General features: G+C 55.9%; 1 protein-coding gene across 1 annotated transcript; it reads left to right on the top strand.

Moving 5' to 3' along the window:
* Window positions 1-3,306: 3,306 nt before the first annotated feature.
* On the top strand, window positions 3,307-6,368 carry AQP5 (aquaporin 5). The gene is made up of 4 exons (XM_041418281.1): window positions 3,307-3,684; window positions 4,969-5,130; window positions 5,363-5,446; window positions 6,183-6,368. Exons 1-4 carry the CDS (start codon window positions 3,322-3,324, stop codon window positions 6,366-6,368), a joined length of 795 nt encoding a protein of 264 aa, XP_041274215.1. The 5' UTR covers window positions 3,307-3,321.
* The last annotated feature ends 4,100 nt before the right edge of the window (window positions 6,369-10,468 follow it).

Genomic DNA, 10,468 nt, shown 5'->3' on the forward strand with positions numbered 1-10,468 from the left:
GCCAAAGCCTCGTTGCTGCAGGGCAGGAGAAAGTGGAAACGCCGCCAGCCCCAGGCCAGCGGTGTCATCACTCAGCTTCAAAGACAGGGCAGCAGATGGCAGTCAGATAAGAGGGATCCTTAAATCCCCATCTGAAACACCTGCACAGGGGCATCCCAAAGCAGCAGAAAACACTTCCCTGCAGCCCTCAAACTGAGGATCACGAGGGCAAAGTTTGCTGCTTCTGCTCTGTGATATTTCAGTTTTTCCTTATCAATTCCTCATTGCAAAATGCTGGAGCTGAGCCAGCAAGAAACACCTTTTCTCTTGAAAAACTGAACGAAACTTTCTCTTCTGATGTCATCCCAACCAAGGTCATTGGGTCATCTAATCCCTGCTCATGACTTTAGGTCATGGCTTGGACTTGAAGATCTCAGAGATCTTTTCCAGCTCAATTAATTGTGTGTTTCTGACCTCAGTTCCAGCAGAATTGGTGTCTTCTGCTCAGGACATCCTGTCACTGTTGTTATTCCTGCCTCTGTTACTGGGCCAGTTTTAAGGTCCTTGGCTGAGGTACAGAGCCAGGTGAGGAGGAAATCCCAAACCCTGGCTCAGCAGCATTTGTAACCTGAATTTGGAGCAGCCTCTGCCAGGCCCCAAGGTGCAGCACAGAGCTGAACTCACCAGAAAAAGCGAGGAAATGCAAATTAACAGCAGCAAATTAACAACAGCAAATTAACAACAGCCCCACACAGGCTCCAACTACGAGCTGGGTGACAGCAGGGACTGCCAGGGGCTGGCACAGGGTGGCCTCAATGACACACAGCCTCCCTGGGCGAGGCAGCCACAGGTGAGGATGAGGCAGCAGATGCCTCCCTCCCACCCCCTCCCCACTTTGGGGTCCCTCTCCTGAGTGGGAGATTAGGGCAGGTTATGGTTGTGTTTTTTGCCTGCCGATGCCAGCGAGGATGAGGAGGAGGAAGAGGAGGATGAGGAGGAGGATGAGGAGGAGGAAGGAGGAGAATGAGGAGGAGGAAGGAGGCAGCCAAACCTGCCCTGGTGCTGTCTCCTGCAGGGCGGGTGAGGCGAGGCGTGTGTGACCCCTGCACGTGGGTGTCCGTCTGTCAGCACCGGCCTGCCCCAGGCCTGCAGCACCTTGCCCAATTCCATTAAACCCGACACATCAAAGCACTTTCAGTTCAGCCAAGCTCCTCGGGTGGCAGGGAGCCACGGAGAGGACAGGGAGCCTTCCAAGTGCCAGGGCTGGCATCGGAGGAGGCAAGCAGGAATGCCCCAGTTAGAAAAGGTTCCCGAACTGCCTCGGGAAGAGAAGCTTTGCATGGTGTGTTTTCCGGAAGTTTTCCTTTCATTCCCAGCCCTATTTGATTATATCTCCTAGTCAGCTGCAGGATTTTGCTTGTTATTATCCACGCTTGGGAGGCTGGAAGAGCAATTTTTTGGCCTTTCAGCCGAAGCAAGGAGTGTGCTGGAGTAGCACACTCAGCAAAATGCAGCTGCCACCAGGGGATGGAGACATCGAGGAAGGATTTGAAGGATGGGAACAGGGATCATTTTATCCAGCTGGAGCCACAGACAGGGCTGAAGGGAAGTGGCAAGTAATTACCACCCTGGAATCCGGCCAGGGTGTCTTGAAATACCAGCTTGCAAAACTTTCACCAAAACACGCCAACGGACCAGGTGTTTCGAGGATAACAGATCTGGGCTTTGACTCTGCAATCAGCCCTGGGATCAGCAGATCTAGGAGAAAACCATTATCAGGAATTAAGGCTGTAACAGATCCTCAGTCCCTCGAGGCCCTCCAGGTCTGTTTTGCTCAGGATTTTGGGTACAAAGGAAGAGAAAAGCTCACTTATTTCCAGTCCTGGACAAGAAGTCCTCTCTCCTTGCTCTGGACAGGAATCCTCCAGGTGTTTGACCCCCCCAGGCTTCCTCAGAAGGCAGCAGTGAATCCAACTTTTTTGATTTAGGGAGGATTTTGCCCATGTCCAACTGGTTTACAATTTACAAATGCAGAGCTTTGCTCCCTGAGTGCTGCAGCATGGCTGCCCCTGCAGAGGGACCTGGCAGCCAGGGATAAAACCAGCCTGGGCATCATCTGGGAAAGGAAAAGTGGATCAACCGAGCAAGGAGAGCAAATCTGGCACCCAAACCCATCTAAAACAAATATCCTGGCACAAGGCTGCGAGGGCTATGAGAGAACCAAGAATTCTTTGTTAAGTGTCACCCGAGACCTTTTCCACCAGCTCCATGTGCACAGCCCCGAGAGCCTCCCCTGCCCCTCCCTGCCAGCCAAGCATCTGCCAATGTATGGGTTTGGGATGGAGGGCAGCGCCCCAGGAACATGAAAGGGGATGTGTAAACACAGCCTGTGTCCATGCTGAGCCTGTGCCTTGGTGCTGGCATTCCCAGGAGCAAAATCATTGCCCATTGAGCAAGAGCTGGAAAGGCAGAAAGAAAAGGAAAGGGCACAGGGTGACGGGGAGGAGACACCATTCCCAGCTGCACGCCCCAACTCCAGCACTTGTTCCAGTGCTCTGGAAGGAGCAGCAGAAAGGAAAGGGAGCAGAGGTTTAGAGCCAGACTCTGCACCAGGAGCCCTCTCCATGCTATTTCTCCATCTGCACACCTCAAGGAAGCTCCGGCTCATCTACAACTCCCCAGATGGACAAAGCTTCCCCCAAACCCTCCCCTGCTCCCTGGACAACTGCAAACCACTTATTTCCTGGAGCTGAGCTCTCTTGACAGACTGGGAGAAGCTCCAGGTGTTTGATTTTCCTTTACATTTCAAGGTTCCATGGAAATCGAACACACACGGAGCCCAGCCCCAGCAGAGCTCCTCCAGCCCAACAAGGGTTTTCCAACAGGAGGAGTGTGCAAGCACAGGGACGGAAGGGAGGGAGCAAAGATTAACTACACCTGTGCTAGTGAAACACCCAGGACCTGGTGAGAGGCAGGAAAAGCCAAAAGCAGAGGAGGGAGCTCAGCCTCGTTATGCAACCTCGTTATTTAACGACCACAGAGACACCCTATAGGGGCTCTTTGTTTGCAGAGGGAAAGGAGAGAAATACCACCAGTATCTGAGTCACAGGTTCACCAAGAGGCTCTGAAGACATTTTCAGGTGGAAACTTTTGCAGGTTCACTTGGTAATTTGGGAGGACTGGCTAATCCCCTGGCTCCACCCACCACCCTGTAACACAGCTCCTGCTGCTCTTGCATATATAGATAGGTATGGCCCTACACCCGGCTGCACACACCAGAGCCCGGGCACAGAGCAATCCTAAACTTTCTTCCTCCCTGGCTGCCCTCCACCTGCTCCCACCATGAAGAAGGAAATACTAACCCTGGCTTTTGCTCGAGCCGTCTTTGTGGAGTTCCTCTGCACACTCATCTTCGTCTTCATCGGGCTGGGCTCGGCACTGAAGTGGCCGTCGGCGCTGCCCAGCATCCTGCAGATCGCGCTGGCCTTCGGGCTGGCCATCGGCACCTTGGTGCAGGCCTTCGGTCACATCAGCGGCGCCCACATCAACCCCGCCGTGACCATCGCCTTCTTCGTAGGCAACCAGATCTCCCTGCTCCGCACGCTGCTCTACGTCGTGGCCCAGCTGGTCGGGGCCATCGCCGGCGCCGGGATCCTCTATGGCGTCACCCCTGCCAACACCCGCGGCAACCTGGCCATCAACGCAGTGAGTCCCTGCCTGGGGCGCTCCCCTCTTCCCTTGCCTTCCCTTTGGCACCGACATGGGGAGGAGAATCGGTCGGGATGGATCCTCAGTGCTCTGTCCGGCACGCACGGCGGGCTGGGAATGGGACCGGAGTGAAGCCGAGCTCTGACATGACGGCTTTATTGTGCGAGTGATGAGTGGGATGTTTTTCCCTCCTTTAATGAGGGCTTCCTCTGTCCTGAGGGCCCCGTGAGTCACCTGCACCATTGAGATGTGCGCAGTGCAGCCTCTCCACCTGGAGATTAGCGCGGGAGAGGAGCCGTGCCAGCAGCAGGGGAAGGGAGGGAGCAGAGCCCAGTCAGACCAGTACGGGCAGCGGGAGCAGGAGCCCACTGGAACCAGAGCACTGGGGGAGCTGGGAACAGAGACGGGTGGGGAGAGTGGTGGGGAAGACCTGGAGAAGGAGCGAGGGCAGGACGGTGTCAGGGGCCGCAAGCAGCAGGGGCTGCTCCCAGGGGAGGAGGGGGCACAGCAGAACCCTCTGAGATAAGCAGGAATGAAGCACGGCCTAAAACCCTCGGGGCAGTGCTGGAGAACATCTGCAATGAGAGTGGTGGAGCTGCTGCTCCAACCACAGACAGGCCTGGACCCCTGGGGGCAGCAGACGTGTCAGAGGGATCGGTCACTGGCATGAGGAGCTCCAATGCCTCTCATTCCTCAGGTTCCACATCCCAAACAAGTCAGATTTAGATAAAAAATGATCTGTGATGGGTTGGGTCACTTTGTCCTTTTCATGTACAGTGGGATTGAGTTCCCCTGAGAGTCCCCAGGGTTTTGTGCAGAGTCATTGGGACACAACAGCAAATTCCAGCCCATGACCTTCATCCCAACCCTCTCCCTCCGTCCCATCCCGGCTGCTCCTCATCCTCCTGGGCAGGTGCTCCACAAAGTGCAGGGCAGAAGTCAGGGTACAACAGCCTGCAAGGATCAAAGAAATGCAGGAAAAAAGGGATTTGGTGGGAAAGCACTCAGTGTTGTGGAGACAGGGAAGTGGAGAGAGATGTGGAGAGCCCAGGGAAGGGACAGGCTTGGGGGAGAGACAGATCTTGGAGAATTGCAAAGAAAGAAAGATCATTTCTTTCCTTTCAGAGAAGGAGCAGGGAGCTCAAGCAGGGGCTAGGCAGGGCCCCTGAGGGTTTTCTCCTCCAACTTCACCCTCCCAAACCTCCCAGCAAAGCACCTGGGAGCCCTCCTGGTGGTGCCGAGCCCTGGGAGGGTTAATTATTGTCACTCTCGTGATTCCAGCTCAACAACAACATAACCCCAGGCCAGGCCCTGGTGGTGGAGATCATCCTCACCTTCCAGCTGGCCGCTTGCATCTTTGCATCCACGGACAACCGGCGCAACGGCGTCGGCTCCCCAGCACTGTCCATCGGCCTCTCGGTCACCCTGGGCCACCTGGTGGGGGTGAGTCCAGGGGGAGGGTCCTGCGAGCACAGAGCTTCCCAAAAGGCCCTCGTGCAGCTGGTCCTGAGGGAGCTGCTCTGGAGGAGCAAACACAGGAGATCTTGGGGTCTTTTGTGGTGGGGGGTCATCTCCAGCTCTGTGGAACAGAGACACATCAGGGGCCACTCAGTCCCTGCTTCCAAAGGGTGGCTCCGATCTGCTCCTTAACCCAGGGTTCTTTCCACCCCTCCAGATTTACTTCACCGGCTGCTCCATGAACCCTGCACGCTCCTTCGGGCCCGCCGTTGTCACCAGGAGGTTCAGCCCCGTGCACTGGGTGGGTGTTGGTGGCACTGCAGACAGGGACTGGTGGGGGCCATGTGGGGACAGGCAGGGACTGCCATGGGAATGGCAGGGGTGGGGGTTTCAGAGCCCACCCCAGGCAGGAAGGATTAAAAGGGGCTGGAGAAGGAGGGAGGTTTTGCCTCCTGATGCATCGGGAACAGTTAATCCCCGGGCACAGAGCCAGCCAGGGGACAGAAAATGAGCCCATCCCAGGGTAGGTTGGGTGGGAACAACCTAAAAACTCATCCAGTCCCCATGCCATGGGCAGGGACATCTTCCACCAGCCCAGGTTGCTCCAAGCCCCATCCAACCCAGCCTTGGACATTTCCAAGCACAGAAATCAGCCGTGGTGCCCCCTGAGCACCATTGGTGCACCATCTGAGGGGAAGGAAGCCCACAGAGGAGCCCAGCTTGGTCCTCCCTCTTACTCAGCACTTCCTGCAAGCTCAGCCCCAGACTCACAGAGCAGGTTTGGCCCTCAGTGAGCACAGACTGGGGGGGGTTCAGCCCAGGAAGTCTCTGGAACAGGTATTTTCCTCTCTGCATGGCAGGAGATGTGGAGCAGGGATGGATGGATGGATGGATGGATGGATGGATGGATGATGGAGGGATGGATGATGGAGGGATGGATGATGGAGGGATGGATGGATGATGAAGGATGGAGCCATGAGCAGAGCTGGAACAGCAGCCCCGGAAGCTGCTCTCACCACGTCCCTGTTGCTTTCCAGGTGTTCTGGGTTGGGCCCATCCTTGGGGCTTGCTTGGCCTCCCTGCTCTACTTCTACATCCTGGTCCCCTACTGCATGAACATGTCTGACAGGGTGGCCATCATCAAGGGCACCTACGAGTCCGAGGAGGAGTGGGAAGAGCAGCGGGAGGAGAGGAAGAAGTCCATGGAGCTGACCCCGCCATAAGAGCAGCTGGCAAAGCCAAGCCGAGGGAGGGGAGGAAGGCCCACCCGTGGGCTCGTGTGTGCCCCAAAGCCAGGCAACCACCACACCCAGCTGCAGCTGCTGACTCTTCATCCAGACCTTCCCATCCAGGCCCCGTGGATGCCGGAAGGCCGGGGGCTCTCTGTGTGTGTAAAGAACCCCTGCATGAGCTCTAGAACCTCCCCAGCTTCCCCACAGCCACAAAGCCCCTCAGCCAGGCCCTGGCACCCTCGGCTGCAGCCCTGCCCTCCTGGTGCAGCTCTGCACTGTGGCAGGGCCCCACACCCCACACTGGGGCACCTGCAGGACCTCACCCGGCCCAGGTATGGGAACACCTGGGGGCCCCTGGGGGAAGGGGAACAACTGCTTAGGGCAGGGGGGTGCAGCTACCCCCAGCCCAGGGGCTGCTCGTAGATGCTCTTTCACCTTTCCTGGTGCTGGGAGTCCTTTTTATTCCCAAACAATGAGACTTTTTGGATTCTGTGTTGAGATCTTTGTATTATAGTTTATTATTTATTGCAAATAAAGGAAAGTTTAAAAAAAAAAAAAAAAAAAAAAATTCCTGGGTGCAAATCAGCTCAAGTCTCAAAGTTTAGGAGGGAAAACAGATTGAGCTGGGCACAAACTCATCCCAGAGGGTCAGGGAAATAGCAAAGGCTCAGACCCTGGATCCTGTGGGAGCTGGTGGTTTGGGAGGGGAAAACATGAGTCCTGAGAAGCATAAGTGGGTGTCTGTGCTGGAGTAGGGAAGAGAAGCAGGTGCAGAGCAGCTGGGAGTCCATCCCGGGCTGGAAGGAGCAGGAGCCTTCCTTCCAGCACTTCCAACCCTTCCCACACGGCCGGTTTGACTCCAGCCGTACCAGTTCTCCCAGACAGCTCCACGGGTGCCCTCAAAAAGTGACCCACAACTCCCCAGCCCCTCAGCTGTGCCAAACCCACACCTTCACCTGACCTTCTGCTCTGGCCCTGCTCTTCCAGTTCTACCACAACACTCTGCCAGAGCAGCTCCCGGCACAGGGACAGGGACACCAGGACAGGGACACCGGCACAGGGACACCAGGACAGGGACACCGGCACAGGGACACCCACCCCGGCCCCACTCCCCAGATCCAGCCCCTTCTCCTGCTGCCAAGGCGAGGTTCCCATCAAGGGGAGAACCCCCAGGGAGGGGGGAGGCTCTTCCCTGGGAGCTCCCCCATCCCAGGTTCAGCTCCATCCCATCCTGGAGCATTCTGCAGCCTTGGCCGGGGGGGATGGGCAGCCTCACCTGGATTTTGACACCCTGGACCTGCAGTCCCAGCTGAGCCTTCATCTTCACTCCCCCAACTGTCCCCAGAAGGGGTTGGGGACAAGCAGAAGGAGGAAGGGAGGTAGAAGAGCCCTTTGGGTCAGCAGCAGGGCAGGAAATTAAACTCTGCAAACCCCCCCAGGTGTCCTCAGGGATGGGCTGAGGACCCCCCACACCTCAGTTTGCCTTTTTGAGGGATATTTGGCCACCTTCCCATGGGGAGATGGGAAAAAACCCAGCCCTGGGGAGATTAAAGCAGACCCAGAGACCCCCGGTCAGGGGCTGGGGTAGGGCAGCCCCCTCAAAACCTGCACCCCCCAGTGTGCTTCCCCTGTGCCCCAGGGCCCTGAGGATGCACACAAAGGTTGCATTCACTCCCCAGAACTGGGAATCTTGGCCGTCCCCCTGATTCTGGAGCTCTGAACCCCATCCATCCCCACTCCAGAGGAGGGATGGGGGAGCCCCGGTGGGAACTGGGGACCACCACAGCCCCCCCAGTCCCTCCAGGTGATCACCAGCAGGGGAAGGAGCCCGGGCTGGGTGTGAGCCCTCCCGGGATGAATCAGAGGCTCCTGCAGCTCCAGCTCTGTGTCAGCACAAAAACCGTCCAGGGCCCAGCCCTGAGCCCAGCTCGGGCACTGCCAGGGGGATTTGGGGTCAGCGGGACCCCAAAGCAGGGCAGGTGCAGCTGAGCCCAGCAGGAACAGAGCCCAGAGCTCCTTCCCCCACCAGCTTCCCTGGGCCCTGAGGATTTGATCCAGGCAGGGAGGTGAATTTAATCCAGGCTGAATTTTGGCATCCAGCAAACCCCGTGACCTCACCTGGCCAGGGCAGCGCCCAGGGCAGGGCTGGGAAAGGACTGAGGGCCTCCCACCTGTGCTCACCTGTCCAGGAATGGGAACAGCAGCACTTGAAAACCAGTGCAGAATTTATTATTACTTCTTTAACATTCCAGCTTCTTCAGACTAATTTTTAATTAGATTGGAAGGCTGGGAGGCAGCAATGCCCCATTCACTCCCTGAGCAGAAATTGGCTTTTCATGGAAAAATCCACCTTTATTTCAGCAGAAACAGCAAGGCCAGGTACAAACCTGTGTGTTCACACTGACTTACCTGCAGTGCTGTGCTGGTTTTCCTGCTTCTCCCTAAAACAGGAGCTTCCATTCCATTCCATTCCATTCCCTAAGCCACACAGCTCCACCATTGTTTGGGGCATTAAAAGGTGAATTACATTTTATTACCAGCTTTTTTTACCCTAATTTAAATATTTCTCACCAGGTGAAACCACTCCAAAGGCACCTCATTACCATGCCTGGGTGGTTTTGCTCTAATTAAGGGTTATTCCCTGAACGTGCCCACGAGCAGCTGCTCTGCTCTTAAGAAGATTTCACAGATAATTCCTCACTCCTGAGTACCTTTTCCATCCTCAGGTAATCACTTCTCAGCTTTAAAAAATGGGGTTTTTTTCTTTTTTTCTGGAGGGAGGACAAACCCAATAATTTTCACGAGTTGCAACAGTCTGGAAACTTCACATTTTTAATACATCAAAGGGCTTTCAGGTCTATTTAAGTCTAATTAAGAAAGATGTCCACCAGATAATTTAAGTTCCCTGAACCCCAAGTTTTCTGGACAGGGGAAGGAACCAGGGCCATGAGAAGAAGCAAAATTCGGTGGAAATGGCCCAGTTAAGGATTTTTCTGTGGGATGCAGGAGCTTCTTTGTTTCTGCTCCTTGCAGAGGGTGAGGCCTAGCTCAGTCCAGGAGGCAGCAGGGACAGAGCTCCACATCTGGGACACATCCCTTCCACCCTGCTCCCAGCTCCAACTATTTTGCATCCCTGAATGCTTTGTTTGAATCCTCAGGTCCTGGAGAGCAGAGTCTGGTTTCACCCAGCTCACTGGGAAGATGAGGAGAAAACAACCCAGGAAATCCCAGAGAGGGAGAAAAGGATTACAGGAGGGCTTGAATCCCAGCTGGGAAATCCCAGCAGCCCAGGGAGCAGCTCCCTGCTGCAGGAGGAATTCCAGGGCTGCTCTGGAGAGCCCCGAGCAAGCAGAGAGCAGCCACGAAGGAGCTGAGCCAGAGGAGAGAACTGAGAACACAGAACAGAACCCAGAATACAGAACAGAACCCAGAACTCAGAATAAAGAACACAGAACAAAGAACCCAGAACAGAGCTCAAGGCTCCACACCAGGAAATTTTATTCCTGCAAATACTGACATTTCCAGAGCATTTCCAGAGCATTTCCAGGGTTGAAATGTCGCTGGAGAGGAGGGAGCTGTGCCCCAGGAGGAGAGCCCAGCCTGGGTGTTGGCATTAGTCACAGCACAGGCTGTGCCAGCACCCACCTCCTCCAGAGCCTTCCTCCTCCTACTCAGCCTCTGCCCAGCCTGTTGTGCCATGAGATCCCTCGTTAGGAGCCAGGAAACAGCTCCCAGGCCACCAAGGGACAACAGCCACCCTTCCTGTTGTCACTCCGGCCAGGAACGCGGCCTCTGCCTGAGCAGCACCTCCTGGAATTTGTGTTTGGCTCCCTGGCTCAGTTCACGGGGATTTGGGGGTCAGGCTGGGCACCCCCCGGTGCTGCCAGTGCCACCAGTGCCCTGCCTGGTCCCCACAGTGCACCAAGACCCCAATGTGTGCATGGCAGCACCATCACTCATGGAAAGGTGAGAGCTGCCCAAAAAACACCCAGAACTTTGAGGAGGCAAAGGGCTGGAGATGTCCAGAGAGCAGGGAGGGCAAGAAGAGACCCAAAGGTGCTTCTGTTCCCACTAAACACCTCCCACAGCCC

Source organism: Onychostruthus taczanowskii, unplaced genomic scaffold (assembly GCF_017590055.1).
Source record: "Onychostruthus taczanowskii isolate IOZ18803 unplaced genomic scaffold, ASM1759005v1 scaffold107, whole genome shotgun sequence".
Lineage (NCBI taxonomy): Eukaryota > Metazoa > Chordata > Aves > Passeriformes > Passeridae > Onychostruthus > Onychostruthus taczanowskii.